The sequence below is a fragment of the Myzus persicae genome, unplaced genomic scaffold (assembly GCF_001856785.1).
Source record: "Myzus persicae strain clone G006 unplaced genomic scaffold, MPER_G0061.0, whole genome shotgun sequence".
In the NCBI taxonomy this organism is placed as follows: domain Eukaryota; kingdom Metazoa; phylum Arthropoda; class Insecta; order Hemiptera; family Aphididae; genus Myzus; species Myzus persicae.
Genome location: NW_019101158.1, coordinates 178,747 through 198,987, shown reverse-complemented (window position 1 = coordinate 198,987; position 20,241 = coordinate 178,747). Strand labels below are relative to the sequence as shown.

General features: G+C 28.1%; 2 protein-coding genes across 2 annotated transcripts; both read left to right on the top strand.

Moving 5' to 3' along the window:
* Positions 1 to 1,117: 1,117 nt before the first annotated feature.
* Positions 1,118 to 4,428, top strand: LOC111027997 (nuclear pore glycoprotein p62). Its single transcript, XM_022306520.1, has 6 exons — positions 1,118 to 1,494; positions 2,507 to 3,314; positions 3,383 to 3,545; positions 3,603 to 3,778; positions 3,849 to 3,960; positions 4,049 to 4,428. Exons 1-6 carry the CDS (start codon positions 1,419 to 1,421, stop codon positions 4,208 to 4,210), a joined length of 1,497 nt encoding a protein of 498 aa, XP_022162212.1. The 5' UTR covers positions 1,118 to 1,418; the 3' UTR covers positions 4,211 to 4,428.
* Positions 4,429 to 10,225: 5,797 nt separating this feature from the next.
* On the top strand, positions 10,226 to 19,994 carry LOC111028001 (SEC14-like protein 1). The gene is made up of 14 exons (XM_022306523.1): positions 10,226 to 10,426; positions 10,648 to 10,797; positions 10,861 to 10,992; positions 12,182 to 12,405; positions 12,933 to 12,994; positions 13,827 to 13,951; positions 14,557 to 14,746; positions 15,829 to 15,917; positions 16,138 to 16,396; positions 16,471 to 16,589; positions 16,665 to 16,790; positions 18,556 to 18,697; positions 18,817 to 19,051; positions 19,257 to 19,994. The coding sequence occupies exons 1-14, from the start codon at positions 10,364 to 10,366 to the stop codon at positions 19,315 to 19,317; spliced, it is 1,977 nt and encodes a 658-aa protein (XP_022162215.1). The 5' UTR covers positions 10,226 to 10,363; the 3' UTR covers positions 19,318 to 19,994.
* The last annotated feature ends 247 nt before the right edge of the window (positions 19,995 to 20,241 follow it).

Below are 20,241 nucleotides of genomic sequence, written 5' to 3'. Positions count from 1 at the left end.
TGTACGAGGAGGCATTTATAATGCAGTTGAAAACGTTTGATAACAGAGAAATTCAGACTTACATAGACCTCAAAGCATAACCCTTAGCATGACTAAATTAAATTAGTCATGGACCTTACTTTATGTTCAATGCAATAATGTAAATGTATCATTAAATCATCACTGAGTGAACGGAAGAATTGAGATGTTGCACTCGAGTGATTCACTCAAAAAAATCTGAAGATAATTTTGTACCTATATTTCTCTCAGAAGTACATGTCAAATAATCCCTTAAATATTCTGATGTCTTGTGGAAATAACCAAATTTTTAATACACTATTTAAGTATCATTTAACACTGGTTGTTACATAATTTTCTCTAATATTATTTTGTTCAGATAACTCCACTCAGTCCCCCACTTAAAGGTTTTATATCTATGTAATCATTAATTTGTATAATTATTTTATTCCTTATTTCCTTGTATTGTACTACTCATATTGAAATACATATTTGAAAAATGTGTTAGTTGTCAAATATTACTATACTATTATTGTTATCGTTATTCTACACCTACTACCTACAATTGGCTACGGAATCACTAACTACAACAATTCACATAATTCAGAACTTGGTAGCAGCGATTGAATTGGGACAACCAATAGATAAGGCATGCAATTGTGCAAGTATAAAAAATAAAAACTTGTGTACCGAGGGGCCGAAGGGGTACGCTAAAATATTTTTTAAAAACTTGTAGTTCACTAGTCCGTCCCTTTATGACCTCATCCAATTGAAGCATTGCTTGGTAGAGGGCAGACTAAATAGATCATTAATAAATCAGTATTAAAACATTTTTCTGAAAGTATTATGACGTATACAATCAACTTCAATGTAATACACTAATACATAAAATAAACTGAATAAAGATGTAATGTATAAAAATAGTATTGCTATTTGACATTCGGTATCCATTTTGAAAAAAAAAATGTCAAAAAAATGATTACCAAGGTTACAAACCTACTAGTTTACCACTTACCAAGTACCAACGTATTTTTTATTCGATTATTTCAACTGATTTCGATACAGAAACATTTTAGAATTTTGCCAACAATCGAAATAATCGCTTACATCAAACAATCGAGAATTTCAAGCATTTTCTCTCGATTGTTCCCATCACCAGATATCGTTCATCGTTGCAGTTGCAGCTTTGAAGTTTGAATAATGTTAATTGTTGATAGAAGAATAGAAGATTTTAAGATTCTGTGTCTTGCCGCTGTTTCTGCGATTATTACTTAATACTTATTAGTTCAGTGATTTGTGAATTTTAGGGAGTAACGTAAGATAACATAAAGTAAACTTAATAATCAATAGAACTTATAGAACATAATTATTATACATTGTATTAATTAATAATAAAAATAAAAAGTGTGTCCGTGTCAAACATGAGTTTCAATTTCGGGACACCCAAAACCACAAATCAGCCTTCAATGTTTACGATGACTGCACCTGCCCCTTCGTGTAAGTTGATAGTTGATTATTAATTAGACTCAGTGGCGGCACATGGAAGTTTGTAAAACAAACTTCGTAGGTTGCTACTTTGCAAGGTAGGTAGATCTTTAAATGTTATTTGTGTTAATGTTAACTCCCCTCCTGATAATTGTTTATAATTTCAAGGAAATCCTAGTCAATCGTCCCCTGATAATTTTTACTTTTTAGCGATGGCAGATAATTGCCACTCAGTACGAGTACATTATGACAAGCATATAATAAAGTTATAACTACTTGAAATCGAGTTTCCCAAATTTGTGATTTCAACTTCTCCAAAAATAGGGAATGATATAAAAATATGGGAAAGTCGATTTCAAGTAGTCGGAATGACAAATTTAAATCTGTTTTTAGAATTCTTATCTCTTCATTTCATCAACTGTTTGGCAAAGGACATGTCTAAAGTCCTATGATGCTAGTGTGTTAGACGTCGACACAAAATCACGGAAATGAACCCCCTTAAATCTTTTTTTAGACTTGGATAAATCAAAATTTTCGAAAAAGTCATCTACTTAATAATTGACAGTTAAAAGTTTGGTTCTCATGTAATATAATGTATACATTTATATTTTCACGGGACACTCCTTTAGGCTTAAATGCTACAAAAAAGTCTCTATAATTTAATATTTGGGTCTTAAGTAAGAATGCCTAAAATCAGAATTTGAATAACACCTTTTAATTTGGCTAACATTTTGTCTAAAACAGGAGTTCAATAACTTAAAGTTGAGAAACAGGCATTGCTAGTTTAGTAAAATTAGTTGGTATTTAAATTGCAATAGCTGTTACTCCTTTATTACACGTATAGTGTGCAATATTATGTTTTGTTATTGCAATTGATTTATTAGCCAAGCTGTATTAAATAAATAATTAAAATTATTTTGGTATCTCGGCAGATAGCATCATAGGTTTTGCTTTATCAGCAACGCTTAATTTTCAAGCTTTTATTGTTTTTCACTAAGCATAACTTAACTGTTTTATTATTTAGGGGGATCAACTCAAGCTCCAGCTGGTTTTTCCTTAGGGAGTAATGCCCAACCAACTTCTACTGGTTTCTCATTAGGTGGTACCACACAAGCAACAACTGGTTTTTCATTAGGTAGTACCACACAAGCATCAACTGGTTTCTCGTTGGGTGTTACAAACCCACCATCTAGTGGCTTCTCTTTGGGAACAACTTCAGCAACTACTGGATTCTCATTAGCTACAACTCAAGCATCTAATGCTTTCTCATTGGGCACAAATCAAACATCAACTGCTTTCTCTTTGGGTGCAACTCCAACTGTTTCTACTGGTTTCTCATTAGCTAGTACCACCCAAGCATCTGCTGGTTTCTCAATGGGTACCACACAAGCATCTACTGGTTTTTCATTGACCACTACTCAAGCATCTGCTGCCTTACCACTGGCTACAGCTCAAGTATCAAATGCTTTCTCATTGGGGACAGCCCAAGCATCTACTGCTTTCTCTTTGGGTACAACTCCAGCAGTTTCTACCAGTTTCTCATTAGCTGGTACCACTCAAGCATCTACTGGTTTCTCAATGGGTACCACACAAGCATCTACTGGTTTTTCATTGACCACAACTCAAGCTTCTACTGGGTTCTCATTAGCCACAACAAAAGCATCAACAGGTTTCTCTTTGGGTACATCTACAGCAGTTCCTACTGGTTTCTCATTAGGTACAACAAGCAATACTGGATTTTCATTGAGCTCTTCTGGAACAACCACAGCCCAAGCTACTACAATACAAACAACTGCAGCAATTACTGCACAAGCTCCTCCTGTTACATCTCAGTATGTATAAAATTCAATATTTCAATTACAATTTACAGTAATAATAACAAAATACATTTCTATAACAGATCAGATAGTCAATCCAGTGCAGTTCAACCGACTAATTTCCAACAGCTTATTGATTTAATTAATAACTGGACTGTCAGTTTAGAAAATCAAGAAAAACAATTTCTTAATCAAGCAAATGAAATAACTGTTTGGGATAATATGTTAACAAATCAATCTACTAAAGTAATTTGTATAATAAATAATTAAAAATATTAATTAATCATAACAATTAATTTGTAGTTGGTAAAACTGTATGATATTCTGGAGCAAAAAGAAAAAGAACAGGTGGATATTGAAAATGAACTTGACTTCTTGTTATCCCAACAAAAAGAACTCGAAGATTGTTTAGTTCCACTAGAACAAGAATTACAATCTGCTGAAGTATTAAGTAGCTTGAATAATGAAAGAGAACCAATGTATGTCATTTAAAATGATTGGTATTACTATCATTTTTAGTTATTTTTAACCAAAACCTATTTTATTTAGATATAAAGCTGCTCAAGAAATCGATAACCAAGTAAAACAAATGTCTGGAGATATAAAAGAAATAGTAAACAATTTAAACAAAGCCAACTCCAAAAAAGATTCTGATGATGATGTAAGTATTATAATAAATTAATTAATATAAATAAAAAAATCACATGAAAAATATATTTGTACAATGATTGATTTAACTTTTGTTTCAGTTGGATACTATTTGTCGAATATTAAATTGTCATATGACAGCATTACAGTACATAGAGCACAATGCAGAAAATTTAAGTTCAATGGTATCTGAAGTGAATGAAGAACATTCCCGCTTCTTAACAGCTGCTAATGATAATTCTTTTATGTCTTTTAGAAAATAAATAATAATATTATAAAATCGATGTGATATTTTAATGAAATATTGCTTCAGTAAATTATCTTAATACATTGTTATGTGTAATCGTTAAACAGTAAAATATTATGTAAAATATGAAAGGATATAAACATGTATTAAATAAACATGAAATGTGTGTTTGTAATAACTAATAAAAAAGTGGCAAGTTATCATTTGTACTATTAGTATTTCGTATAATATAAATGCTTATGTAATGACTTAGATTTTTAACCAAATATTGGTGATATGATATACCTATCTTGAATTTATAGGTTCAAGGGGTACAATAGAACTTTTTGGATGTTTAGTCTAATTCATTTATCAATACACTTACATTATCTTGAACTGCATTTCCTATAGTAAAAATAGTATTGAAAGTATTCTAAATCAACACTTGAAGAATATTGATTGCAAATATTAAACATTAAATTGTTTTCTTATTTGTATCTATTGGGTGGACAATTCAATTGATACATTAAACATCTAAAATAAGACAAAAAAAAAACTATATAGTATTGTTGCTTGTGACAATTTCAAACACTAATTATAATGAGTTTTATTTCAAAGTAAAAATAGAAAAGTGCATACGTCGTGTATGCATGAGATGTATTAAGGTGCTCAGTAGTGGCACCAAACTTTAAAAAAAATATAGGGCAGTTGAAATCAAAATTCAACAGCCACAATTATTATGTCCAGTTGCGTGTAGCGTAGGGGAAAAGTTTTGCTCAGGCTACACCTTAAATATGGATGGGTGGGTATTAATTGAAGAAAAATAAAATATTTTATGTGTGGGTTAAATCAATTTAAGCACTATAAACTATACAAATTGAACATTTCATAAATTGACGTTACTGTATATTCATTTATAATTTGTCATATTTTTTTTTTTTTTCATTGAACTTAAGCCCAGCGACTAAGGCAATTAGCTGTTGTAGGGTTATGAACTGTAGTAGGGGTAAGGTTGGTACGGTAGATTGTTTTTATGATTGTTAGGGTTGTTACGGTAGGTAGCAAACACGTGTATGTGTGGCAAGGATTTTAACTACTACGAACCCGGGTGGTCACCAATCCGGTAGCTATAGTTGTGGCCGTTACTTACTCCCAGTCGCATTCTGCGACTGGTAGCAGCCAACGCGTCATGCCAAGCCACTGTCATAATTAAATAAATAAATAATAATAAATTTTGTCTTCTGTTATTTTATCATTCCAATTTTAACACAATAAAATTCACATCAAGAAAGAAATAAAAAAAAAGTTTTTTATAAATGAAATTATGTAGATAATAAAATTAAACAGTACATAATTACTGTATCAATATTATAATTATACCATTGCTATAGGGAGACCAGAACACAGCAGCAAATTGCATTAAAAAAATTAAATGTACAATTTTATTGTATACAAATATAGTAGCAGCTAGAAACTGCAGTCTATTCTAATTTTTAATATCATTAAATGAATAACTATTCAATTCATTGTAAACGATAATTCAGAGATCATTTGGAGATAGCTATTATAACTCATAAGTATTAACTATTTAGTATACAATTATATTAGAAGAAAAAAAATCGTGAGAGGAACATCAATGCTATTATTAAAGTCTTATCGAAATATCGAATCATTATTAACAAAAAAATTCAAATAGGTAATTAGAACCCCGCGAATAAAAATAAAAATTCAAATAATGGAAATGTTATTTTTTTATAATAGTTTTTAACTAACAAATTTTTTAATCATTATAATCCGCTTCAAAAAACGGCCAGACACCTTAGATGGCAGATAATAAGTAGCATGTTTCGAAAAACACATTATGTATTATTATACTGAATTTCTTTGGATTTACGGTCTTTCTGGTTCTAATTATGAGTCTCGATGACAACCAATTGGCAATTACATCGAAGTGTATTATTACATATTATTATACTAGCTGATCCCCTGCACTTTGTTGCTCGTTAAAAATACCAACTACATGAGACTCGATTGTGATAATGCGAGCAATACCTATATTAGGTTGATACCGAGTTGCGGTCGAGATTATAACAGGTAAAAAAAAAAATCCGAGTTGCGGTCGGGATCAAAACAGGTAAAATATCAAAATAAGTAAAAATCCTAGTTGCGGTAAAAAAAATATGATTAATAATTATTATGTTTTAAATATTGACGAAGTTCCATATTATTATGCTAAATACAAAAATGAAACGGTCAAAATTTTGGCAACATATTCCATGCTCAATTGTGTTGCTAAAAAAGGATACTGATATAGGTACTAAATACTGCTTCACCGTTGGATCGTGAAATTATTGACGTGAAAATTGGATAAGAGCATCGGATAATCGATAACCGGATACTGACCGCAATTAAGACGTTAATTTTAGCTTCAATATTATTAAGACCGCAATTCGTCTATTGCGACCGCAACTCGGACAATACCCTATATTATGCCTACCTACTGTGGATTGAGGACCCCGTTTGATGAGTACTTTATATGAATAATATGTTTTATTTTTATTTTGATCGCGGACACGCTGATGATGAGCGGCTATAGGTTCAATTCAGTCACCTTGGTAGGCAATGTGCGAAAATTCAATTGTATGCATGCTTAATGCTTATACCTGATCTGCCCAATACCCACTCCAGGCAACCCAATAAACAAAAAAAGCACCATTTTCTACTAAATATATTTATATTTCTCCTATAACCAATAGTAAACAAATATTTCCTTCGTAAATCTTAAGATCCCTGTTTAAGCAACTCCCTGGGTTGGACATGTCGGGTCCAATTATTGTTAATCTAAACCACCCAGGGCGTCACCCAAACGCATACAAAAAAAATTCATTCAAATCGGTCTAGCCGTTTAGGAGGAGTTCAGTGACATTTATATTTAAGAAAAATGTTTAGTTGTGGTGTATTAAGGGTATAGACTACGAAAAATCAATGAAAATACTGATAATAATTACGTGTATATGTTACGGGCAAAGTGGAAAATTCGGGCAATGTATACAATGCCCGGGCATTGTACACAGTGGCCGGGCATTGTATACAATGTCCGAGGTATATTGGGCAATGTAAATTGTGAAGTATTTATATAAATAATCTGCATAATATATTTTGTTAGATGATCCTGATAAACTAATATGAACTTATATTCGCCATCTGATTGTGTTTGCATGTCGATCAAGTCAATTTGATAGCGAGAATTCATTTCAGAAGATATGATTGGTTTTACAACCAACCCTTTTTTAGTTGTACTTCCCTTCTTTTTATACGATTCACAATTATTTAAGTATAACATTATTACATCTCTAGTTATATTTTTGTACTTTTTATTAATCTCTTGTTCCATTCTATTTCTACCTCTATGTCCAATTTACAAATGAACTTCATGTATAATATCATATAACTGAACATTATGCACATAATATTTTATTGCATTACCTTTAAACACATTTAAAATTTAATTAATTTAAAAAAAATTGTAATACTCTTATATAAATAACCATATAAACGAGTATAATTAAATTAGTATATAATATCATTGATTAAGTAAAATAATATTATGCAGATTATTTGTATAAATAGTAAATACTTCACAATTTACATTGCCCAATATACCTCGGACATTGTATACAATGCCCGGTCACTGTGTACAATGCCCGGGCATTGTATACATTGCCCGAATTTTCCACTTTGCCCGTAACATATATAAAATATATTATTATTATATTGTTTTAAATACTTGGGGTAAATCTAAAGGTGCAGTTGCCAGGCGCATAGTGCAGGCAAAATAATAGCATAAAGAAATATATCATTTGTGACATTGATGCAGAAGACCGTAGACGACAGATGACAAATGTGTACACTCAGTCTTCACTCTTCAGCCCTACAGTATATTTAAATTTTAAAGAAAAATGTAGATCAGAAAGTTTTATTTCAGTAATTGACCAATTGGTAGTATCATTAACCGTAATAATAGCTGCTTACGAAACAATTTGCCAACGTTTTGGTTTTTTAAATCAGTTTAAAATCTTAGAAACTTATCATCTACAATATGCTGCAAATTATCTTGTTAGCATTTACCCCAATAATTTCGAATCTACGATTGGTAATGAATTGATACAGTTCAGTTAATTTATCAAAATATATAAAGAAACACGTAAAGATAATGAGAAATGGGAAATATGTTTATATAGAATTGTCGAAAAAAAAATTTGCAGTATACATTTCCTAATGTAGAAGTAGTGCTGCTTATATATTTAGTTTTGATAGTGTCCAACTTTATAGAGGGACGATCATTTTCAAAAATGAAGTCAATAAAAACCTACTACGATATTCGATGACACAAAGTCGACTATCAGGCCTTGGCGCCTTGCACCGTTAAGCATCGAAATTGACAGTTACTTAGATCATTGAATTTTTCACAAATTGTTGAAAAATTTTGCAACGACAAAATCTCTCAGTTATTATGTGATAATAATAATTATTATTTAAGTTCTGTAAATTTATTTTGACAATTTACAGTATATATTTTAATCCAATATATGTAATTTACTATCTTTATTTTTTTATCACGACAAATCATTGTTCATTCCTAACCAAATTCTGGTTATTTGGAATTTTGGTTATTAAATTTATGTAATCGAAAAAAATATCTACTTTTAAGGGTGGGCCCAGGGCCCCAACATTCCTAAATCCGGCTTTATATGAGTGGTACCTATTGATAAATGAATTAAAAACTAGACATCCAAAACGTCCAGTTGTACTACTTAAATCTGTAAATATTAAATATAGGTAGAAGGCCATAGGTATATAATTTCGGCAATATTGGAAACAACACTATCGACAAAAACTGTTCAGAAATACGTAGAATAAATTAAATTATTGTCTAATCGGCATTCGGCAAATGCCTACCTACGAATATGAAACAATAGAACGGTTATTGTTACAAATTACAATAACAACACTTGGGTCATTAGTGGGTGAGTGGGTCTGCACATTTGATCCACCTGCTGCTAGCCTACCATGTTGTTTCCATACCCTAGGAGAGATTGTATTTATTCGCCATAGCATTAATCTACCATAACTTAGTTTAGGTCGCATCCTAAAATCGCAACTTGTATTTATAGTCTAGATCCCAGTATTTTGTATCGTAACTAATTTATCGGGTAGAGACTTTCGTGTTGTCCTCACACTTGTAAGTCTTAACCAATCCTTGATTTGGAGGGGGATGTAGCAACCCTTTAAAAAACAAATATTTTAGTGTACCCCTTCTGATTAATATTCTTATCAAAAAGGAGTTTAAATATTCGGGTACTCAATTTTTTTTACGTGAAACATCTTAAGTGGTGGGTGAGACACTGAGACGGACTGTTGGCGTGGCGAGAGGTGACTCGAGAATGCGCTGAAAGAACGCTCAAAACATCTAATGCCCATTTAAAAAAAAAAAAAAAATTTCTTAAAAAAAAACTGAATATTTTTTTTCGAATTAGGTACCCGGGCCATGATATTTATTTCATTTACCTATTAAACGGTCCTTTCAATTTTCATGCATATTTTCTATACAAAATAATTTCGACGTTTCACATCTGTCAGACGTCCTTTGACGGCTCACTTTTTTCTATCCCTCCTTTTATTTTTTTCCATATTTAAGTACTGATTTTAACCAGAATTAAACAAACATCAAACGACGAACGTAAAACCAAACGAGGTCCAGAACTATTTTTTTATACGTTGGTGAAAGATCCCTTTGTAATTTATAGAGTCAGGTGTGGGGTCACCTGGGAGGAGTATTTTGGTATTTAAGTATCGAACCATTCGAACCCAAAATCAAGTATTCAGGGAGTAAAGTACCTAACTGGTAAGTTGACAAAGGGCACTAATGGCTTTTTTAAATAATAAATCCACCTCGGTTTATACCTTATACCTTGGTATAAGTATTATCATCAGCTGATTCCCTTCGTAAAATAGATTAAACATATCGGTTACGTCATAGTATTGATTATGATTAGTGATATAATAAACCTTAGTGTTTGAATAATTTAATTACTGATCAAAATTTTAATGGATAATCAATTAGCTTAGAGTTCGTTTATATTGTTTGATTTACTCTTTTTTTGTTTTTTAATTTTTATTACTCGCTAAGATGGTCCAAGAATACCAATCGCCGGTGCGAGTTTACAAGTATCCATTTGAAATCGTAATGGCTGTAAGTACAACAGTGCATTGCAGTACACAAACCTGCACAAGAATTATAATTTTTAGAAAAAATACTTAAAAATTGTAAATTTGTTATTGAAAATCATTATGTTTTAATAATTTTTGATGTATTGTATTTTATTTTACTGTAATTGTTAAGTTATCATAGTCATATACTCAGTCATATATTAGTGGCTTTAATATAAAAATAAAAACATTTTTTCGATATAGGCATACGAAAGACGATTTCCGACATCTCCGTTAATACCGGTCTTCGTTGGAAGTGAAGTAACAGCCGACGTCACAACAAATGATGGTTCAGTTAGAACCACTGAAAGAAGATGTAAACTCGTTGTAGAAGCTCCATATCTATTAAAAAAGGTTTGCTATACTTAAAATGTGCTAATTAATATTCATGTACGTGTAATAACATTTCTTTTTTAGATTATCGGCGTAGATTATGTATATTTTATTCAGAAAAATGTGCTAGATTTGAGGGAACGTTGTTTAAATATTGAAGCAACAAATGAGACATTTTCAACTCGTGTAAATGTATTAGAAAAATGTCGTTACTATGTAAGTCAAATATATCAATATTCAATGTTATTATTGGCATATTATTTACTGCATAAATATATCAATTTAATGTAACAAATTAAATCAATTATTTAATACTAATAGATTTAACATTGAGGATGCAGTGTAGGTTATATCAATAAAAATTTAATATGTTATGTAATATGTATTCTTTTAATCTGAATTATTGTTGGACCATTTTAGATTCTGAGCGGACCAATGAATATAATAGTTTAACAATTATCTTTTGTATACCTAAAAAAATGATTCAATGTTAAGGGTAGATTCTGGTAGAAAATTTGATTTGGTTATTACTTAAGGGTCAAAAGTTTTTAATTCCTACAACTTTTCAAAAATAATTGTGAAACTAAAATATAGATATTTACTTATCTAGTTTTTGACACAGTATTTTGTTTTTTTGTTGAAGGTTAGTTATGAAGGTTATTAATGCTGTTAATGAAAACCAACCATTTAATTGTTTTCCGTATAATTTTATATTAATAAAATTGTAATAAATTGTTTTCTAAATTAACTTTTAATGATGTATAATATTGTATTTGTTAAAATATTATTACGTTGTATAAAATAATATTTATTATTTTATTTTAAATAAAATGACACATTAAAAAAAGCTATTGAATAAACTATTATAAATAGCCCATTAGATAGGTTTGAAGTATAAAATAATTTAATATGCACACTGATTGTCACAAATCTTGATAAATGATAAATAGTATGTGAGTTTAACAGTTCTTTGTATTTAAATAATTTTTTATGCTTTTATCCTGTGGCTTTATTTTTTTAATGTTAGTATTTAAAATTTAAGTAACTGAAATGTCAAAAGTACAGGGATCAAAACCTTTTTAATTTTCCAGTTTTATGAACAGTTTATGAAAAATTTAGTTTTGGTTTGGATTTTCTGATTGGTTGTTAAAAATCCTAAGTTTAGCTTCTGTGAATATGTTTTTGAATTCTTCGACCTTGATTTGGGTTTGAGAGTTTTTAGTTTTGGTAGAAATAACAGTGTTGAACAATAAAAAAACAAGATATTAACTTGTTTTGAACCCTGTACAATTATGTAAATATTTTAAGATGCATTATTTAAAATTAAAATGTCATATTTACATTTAGTGATTAAAATAGTTATAAATAACACATGCATACTTCATTTTATTTGCATGTTTATCAGGTTCATCCAGAAAACTCAGAATGGACATGTTATGAACAGAGTGCACTATTAGATATAAAATATTTTTTGGGTTTTGAGTCAACCATGGAAAAACTTGGAATGAAACAATACATACAGAATATTTCCAAGGGTAAAGAAATAATAGAATTTTATGTTGATGAATTAAAAAAAGATGGAATAACTGATATTCCGCGTTGGATACCTACTGGAGGTGATCAATCTTGGTTAGTCATATTTCATTTATTTACTCACTTCATAGTTTTATTTTTCCATTACAATAAAAATAAAGATAAGTAAACCAATATTTTTAACTGAAATTACTTTAAAAAAATTACCTGACTTTAATTGCATGCTTAAATAAAAAATAATATATATATTTTTTAACGCTTTGGTTTTATTGAAATTTCTTCTATTATTTTATTTTGTAAAATATGAATGAAATATTTATTTTTTGTTATAAATTCAAGTTTACATTCAACTTTGTCTCACATAAGAATAACCCTTGGACACTGTTTTCTGCGATCAGGGACAGAAATGGATGTGGTTTAAACTTGCCAAGTTCCGCACTCTCAATTTTAACAACTTTTAAGATTAACACTGTAAAATGGTTTTTAAGTAGTGGGCGATAGTCAAAATTAAAACCAAGTTATCGTGGGGTGTGGTCTAAATCTGATGAAAATCAGTCACTGCCTGTGGATACTATTATATAAGATAGTATTTATAATATTGTAATTCAAATTTGTTTTTATAGTGACTTGAATAACCAAGAAGAAAGTCCAATTGGTTTGAGTAAAGATAGTCCAACTACTGCAGGTAAAGTATATAAATTCATGTTTCTCATTCTGACAGTCATATTTTCTCGTAAACCATATTCTGTTTTCAGTATCAATCGATAAGAACGTGGTGGCACAATGTTTGTGCTTGAGTGTTCAGAATTTAAACCCTACTCTGTTATTTTTTCATATAATTCTCAATGCATTTTCCTGAATGGTGTACTCCTTCCAGTTATGTACACCATAACTCAGGGCCAACTTGAGGGAGAAACCAATTCATCCCTATTTTTTAATATACTGTATTACAATACAATTTAAAATCTTTACTAGAAATTAATTACCTTTCTCTAAAAATGTTTTATTAGCTTACAGTTTTTAAAATATTTTCATTAAAATCACATCTTAAATATTAATTTCAAATTGTTATAAATTAACCAATTACACTGGAAAATGTTGCCGAGTCAACATGCTGCTTATAATACAATTATTCTCTTATATTATATTGACATAGTTTTTGAATATTAATGTTGTATACTTTTCAGTGAATTTGTAATTAATATTTCCCATAGTAATATTCTGAACACCATGATTTTGTTATAGGCTATAATAATTATTGTCTCAATAGTTTTTTGCTTGAGCATACATTGTTTGAAGAAAAATAACTTGACCCAAAAAATAAAATATACATATATATATATAATATATACTTATTTAAGTAAAAAGTGTTTGATTAGTATTTCTTTTGTTTGTTAAAATAATGATTATTTGCATTATTCTATTATATATATCACTTAATGTTTAGATACTTTAAAAATTGTATTATAAAAGAAGTTTTCTTTAAGGTTTGTATACTATGTTCTATGTATTTTTAGATTCCCAGTCTAAAATATGGTTAGAAGATGAGTATATTAAAAGATACATTGGTGAATTGACACCATTACAAGAATCAAAATTAGTGCAATTCAAGAAACAATTGTCTCAACTACAAAAGTCTAAGGTAATTTTTTTATATTAGTTTGTATATTAAGTACATCCTTATTAAAAAATACATGTTTCTTTCTATTAAAATGGAGTTTTAGCATTTGCTCAAAGCAAGGGTTTTGCTTTTTATTGGAATACATTTTGAAATTTTAATTGTCCATTAATTTACTTTTGATTGTTTTTAAAATTAATAAATGTTTATACATTTTAACTGTTTTATAAATAATTATAATGAAAAAGACTACTTCGTAGTTTAAAATGTTGACTATCTTTAAATATACAGTTAACATTTTAAGTAAATTGTTTATTATTTTTTACATGCAACAACAATTATTTAATCATTAATTATTGTGGTTAAATCGATATTTTAAAATTTATATTTGTATACTGTCCAGAAGTATGACCATAATTTGAGAGTAGTTTCTATTTTATAGAAGTTTTTTTATACAAACTCAATGAAGTGAGAACCATAAAAATACATATGCAGTCAATACGTTTAGCGTTAACAAACTTTATTTATTATAATTTATAACAGTTCTATTAATCTTAGAAATGTGTGTGGGTATTTGTTTAAAAATATAAGGAAAAAAAACTTCTATTTTAAAAATAATATTGTTTCAGTTACCAAGTGATACTACATTATTGCGGTTTTTACGAGCTACCGATTTCAATATTGAAAAAGCTAGAGAAAATTTATCCCAATCACTTATATGGCGAAAAAAACATAATATTGACAATATATTATCAGAGCATGAGTTTCCTGATGCTATCAAAAAATATTTTCCTTGTGGTTGGCATCGCCATGACAAAGGTAAAATGTAAATTAATTAAATATTTTAAGCTCAAGTAATTATTTTTAGCTCTTAATGCATAATTATGCTGTTTTAGATTCTAAGTAAAGCAATCAATGATCTTAGTTTTAAAAAGTGTTTTTTAGAGTTGTTTGTATGGTTAAAGAATTACTGTATGAGTTGAATAACCCTATAAATTATATGGGAATTGAACCTGGCTGCCAGCTTATTAAAACATTTTATAAACTTAAACTAAAAAACCAATAGATTTAACATAATTGATGATATTATTTAAAAAATAATTTACATACGATTTTTAGTAATTATTTGACCTAGGATATATAAATTAATACTATAAACCTATTTAATCAAATATAGTTTTTATTAAAATTTTGAACTATTTCATTGGCCAAATGATTTATATTCTAATGAATTTGATTATTTTTACAATCATTGACAATTATAGATTCTGAGTGGAGAGATAAATGCATTGGTTTCACAATAACTTGTTTTTTGTGGGTTATCACGTTTTGAAGTAATAAGTATGTTACAAATGTCAGTGTTAAGAATGATTCATAGAAAAAGGAACTAGTTCGTACTTGATAATTTAAGAATAAAAGTATGAAATTCGCACTACTTTTGTAATAATTGGGGAAAACTAAAAACAAAAATATGAATAAACTGGAATATTTATGTAACACTGAATTTTGAAAAAATAAAAATAAATCTTTTCTTATAAATCAAAAATAAATAAATATTTTTCCTGAATAATTTTCTTTTTGTAAGTCAAAAAAGTTTAAAATTTAATACATGGCTTCCCATACGTTGTTCTCACAGTAATTTAAAATTATAAAAAACATAGCCAAAGTATTTTTTTGTAAGAGTTTGATATTCAAATTTGACGAAACATGCCAAAACAAGAAATTTACTAGTTATTTTACAGTTAAAAATGCATACAGTTTTAAATAATTTTATTAACTAAGACATAAAGAATTAAGGTAAGATTACTCGTAAGTTTTTTTGACGGGTTTTATGCAAAACTTTATTTTAAATAAAAAAAGAGTTTAATTTTAATTTTTTCTTTTATATATATATATTATAGAAGGACGTCCATTATATATATTACGTTTAGGTCAAATGGATGTGAAAGGTCTTCTTAAATCAGTTGGTGAAGATTGTCTTCTTAAACAAGTAAACTATAATTTTATTTTGAATAACTAATAAAATATCTTTATTTATTGTTCGTCAGATATTGTATTTAATACAATTAAGTTCATACTTTTATGTTATTAATCATAGTGAACTAATAATTCTACTATTTAATTTAAGATTATGAATTCAACAATTAAAAATACTTTTTTTATTTCTTGACATCATTTGTGTTAACCTTATATTATTATTTTGTGTTTAGGCTATGCATGTATGTGAAGAAGGTTTAAAATTAACAAAAGAAGCAACTCATACATCTGGCAAACCAATAACAACTTGGGGTTTATTAGTTGATTTAGAAGGGTTAAATATGAGACATTTGTGGAGACCTGGTGTTGGAGCATTGCTAAGAATTATTGAAATTGTAGAGTCTAATTATCCAGAGACACTTGGGCAAGTCCTTATAATTCGTGCACCAAGAGTATTTCCAGTTTTGTGGACTTTAGTGAGCACATTTATCAGTAAGAAAATTATTTATTAACTCTTATTACATAATCCTTACTATTATAAGTTAATACTAATTAAAATTTTTTAGATGAGACAACGCGTCAAAAGTTCCTATTTTATGGTGGTAATGATTATCAATCATCTGGTGGTCTCAATGAATTTCTTACCGAAGATAATGTGCCTGATTTTCTAGGTGGCCCCTGTAAAGTATGTTGTTTTTAACTTTGAAGTAATGGAGTTTACGTTTATGATATAAATAAACCTTGTACTATCAAAAATTAGGTTAAAATTCCTGAAGGTGGTTTTGTGCCCAAAAATTTGTATCTAAAAGAAGGAGAGTTAGAAAAAGAAGCATGTACGATTACTGAAGATAGTATATATCAGTCTGTTACACTGACTAAAGGACAGGTAATTTACACTTGTATTTACTTATATATATCTAAAGTAGATTCACCTAGCATGGTCACCCCCATTTTTCTTTTAATAATAACCTTATACAAATTCTAATTTTTGGAATTTTTATGTATATTAACCATATTTTCAAATACTTAGATTATTAATGTAATTTAAGTAGTGTTCTGTTACATACAAATAGTTATATTAGTTTATGAATTATATAACTATATCTACTAAAGATAATAGTCCTCGGTAGACGGTAATAGATTTAAAGATATTGTGCTATGATGATTTGAAAATTATAGTAATTAATTAAAATTATATAATTTATAAAAATTATCAGAATATAATATTTCATAAGTATTTGAAATTAGTTTTTTATACGAAACCTGGGTCATTTATTTAAACTTGTGATCCTACCTTATATTCAATTTAAGTCTTTTATTTTTACGTGCTTAGCCTTACAAACTTCATATTACCGATGACCTGTATTATATATATGTACACTAAATTAAAGTATAAGTGATCTCCCTTGCTCTAACCTTGTTCATCATGATTTAATTTAATTTTTTATGCTGGCTTAATAAAAAAAATAACAATGTTTTTTTTTTTTAAGAAAATTTACAATCTATATACAATTTATATAATAAGTAAATATGATGAACAATATTACAAGACATGAAAATCTTGAGGAAAGGGAGTGTCCAGTGACACTACTTCCAATTTAAACTTAGGGGGGAGGTAACATATTAAGTATCACTAGGCATTTTTTAATAAATCACGCGGCCATTTGCGTTTGAGGCGACGAGAGGGGTTATCAGGAATTGTACAAGAAGAAAGTTTAGATATGAGTGGGTTTGGATGGTTAAAGGTATTTTTATGAAATTTGTTATAATGATAAGAGGCAAGTGTGGATATTGATGGTATGTTGAGATCATCATGATCTCAACAATGTTTTTTTATATTTTTAATTTGTATAATTATAATTCTTGTATTAGGTATAATATATTATAGTATTATTGTTTTTAATACACTTTATTAAGTATAATTATTTTAAATCTTACCTAAAAGTTTAGTAATAGGTCAAATCACTCTAATATCAAAACTGCTATTGAAACTAGTGAACTAAAATTTGCCATGCCATACATGTATAAGACAGGAACAACAAATGTGTAGGCAGTGTTCTCTGAAACATCAGGGTCCATAAATTAGTGTTTATGTTTATTTTTACCCTAAAACCGTAGTATATGTTTAGACATTTTGAATAATGTAGAAATAAGTGTAATGTCTTAATATTGATTATCCTAACAATTTTGGCTACTGGCTGCATACATATATACACTTGTAAATCAGATTCAATATAATATCTCTGATTAAACAAATAAAAACATCAATATAAATATTTAGATGAAGAAGTACTTGAATATTTTCCGTTATCAATCTATAAGTTAGCTAAAAGATCATCATGAAATATCAATAAAATAATAATAATGTAAGTGTCAAGGAACATTTTTTTACTTAGGTAAATTATCCATAACAAATACCAAAGTTTGTATTACCACTAAATACTGCTTAAATAGTAGAAGCAAATGTAAGTATTTGAAAATATAGTCCTTAGATTCACTTGTAAATTCAAAAATCATAATTTGAATTATCACATTACTAAAGAATAAAGGTGATGTGGCATCATGCTTGTGAATCATCCTGTATAGATATACATATTATTTTTTTCTACTATACAATACTCGTATATTCTATATATGTATTATTGTTTAAGGCTCACGAAGTTTTTATTGATGTTGAGGAATCTAGTTCAGTAATAACATGGGATTTTGATGTTATGAGACAAGATATTAATTTTAATGTATTAAGATTACTAATTGAAATTCAGCCATCAACTCTTCTCAGTTGCGCTAGAGGTATTTATAACTATATGTTATGATATAATAATTCATATGTATTTTATTTGTTTCATTGTTTAATGACCAGTTATTATTTTAAATAAATTTAAAAAAGTTGATTATTAATGATGTTTTAGGTAATCTAAATGTTATAGAAAAGGGATGGAAAGAAGGAGAACATTATGAAAAAGTGGAACAGACCATATTATGTCATGATGGTGAGAGCGTTCAAGGATCTCATCTTACCACTAAACGTGGAACATATGTATTACAATGGTACTGGTCGTCAGATAGCTTGAATATTAGCTCAGGACATCACACTAAAGCTAAAATTATGTATTATTATGAAATGCTGAAATCTGCTGATTATCGGTAATTATAAATTAAATATGGAGTGGGAAATATTATAACTAAAACAATGTATTTTATGTTAATTATATTATGTATACATTAATAACCAAATTATATGATATTTTTATGAATATCTTAACCTGGTTTGATTGAATTTAACTAATTACTTGATATTACTTATTAGTTATTAGTTAATAACATTAATTTTTTTGTTAATATTTCACAGGGGTTCAATGTCAAGTTTGATGTCAGCTAATAGTAAATTTTCTTCTCTTAGTAATAGATAATTAAATAACCCTGTATTTTGTTTAATATGCAATTTTAATCGTTATATCTATGTAATTAAGAGTTTAAGACCATACTTTAGAAAAATGATTCATTGAATGGGATATTTGGTGTGTACAAAATTAATGAATATCCTCTTACTGTCTTTTAGTTTTTGTAATTACCTAAGGTTTTTAAATTAAACTTTTTCATATTTATTAGTTTTTTAATTTTGAATTACATTCTTTGTTACATTTACCAAGTTGTTATGAGTTCATAAATTCAATTTTTAACCTGTAAATACTTGGGGGCAAAATTATAAATCATCAATATTTAGAAATATTCAAATACCCTTAATAATTAATTTTAAATATTAATTTAATTTTTCATAACACATAAAAATCTATTGGATTTATTAAGAGAAATTTGTTATTTTTAGCATGGTCCTATGGATGTTTTAATTGCCTAATATAATCGTTATGTTCGTATTTAACTATATAACTATTTGTTAATATCATCACATAGTATATATTAAGTTTAGATTTTGTTATTTTTTTAGTAACTTTTTTGGTATGTTATGATCTGATAATTATTTGAACATTTAATGTACTATCTTTATGTTTCCTAAAATATCAACTTTTTCAGTTGGCTGTTTTAGTTAATTTTTCTTCTATTTTGATTATTATTTGTTGATTTTGTTTTTATTTTATTTTATTTTTGTATCTGTGATCAAAACATGTTTTATCTGTTTAAATTTAATAAAAATAATAAATTATTTAGGTTATGTAATTATTGTACACCATAATTTAACTAAATACATTTTAGATAAAATAATGTTTTCACTTTAATGATGTAACTCATGTCAATTGAATTTTTATGTGTCTTGATGGTACAAAATTAATATATCTAATAATAATTTGTTATTGGATTGTATGTCAGCAGTAATG

Bases quoted from the DNA above. Each gene is read 5' to 3' on its own strand.
- LOC111027997 (XM_022306520.1), top strand. From the start codon at position 1,419: ATGAGTTTCAATTTCGGGACACCCAAAACCACAAATCAGCCTTCAATG. The intron at 1,495-2,506 runs GTAAGTTGATAG...TTTATTATTTAG, and splicing joins GACTGCACCTGCCCCTTCGT to GGGGATCAACTCAAGCTCCA. The intron at 3,779-3,848 runs GTATGTCATTTA...TATTTTATTTAG, and splicing joins AATAATGAAAGAGAACCAAT to ATATAAAGCTGCTCAAGAAA.
- LOC111028001 (XM_022306523.1), top strand. From the start codon at position 10,364: ATGGTCCAAGAATACCAATCGCCGGTGCGAGTTTACAAGTATCCATTT. The intron at 10,993-12,181 runs GTAAGTCAAATA...CATGTTTATCAG, and splicing joins TAGAAAAATGTCGTTACTAT to GTTCATCCAGAAAACTCAGA. The intron at 14,747-15,828 runs GTAAAATGTAAA...TATATATTATAG, and splicing joins TTGGCATCGCCATGACAAAG to AAGGACGTCCATTATATATA.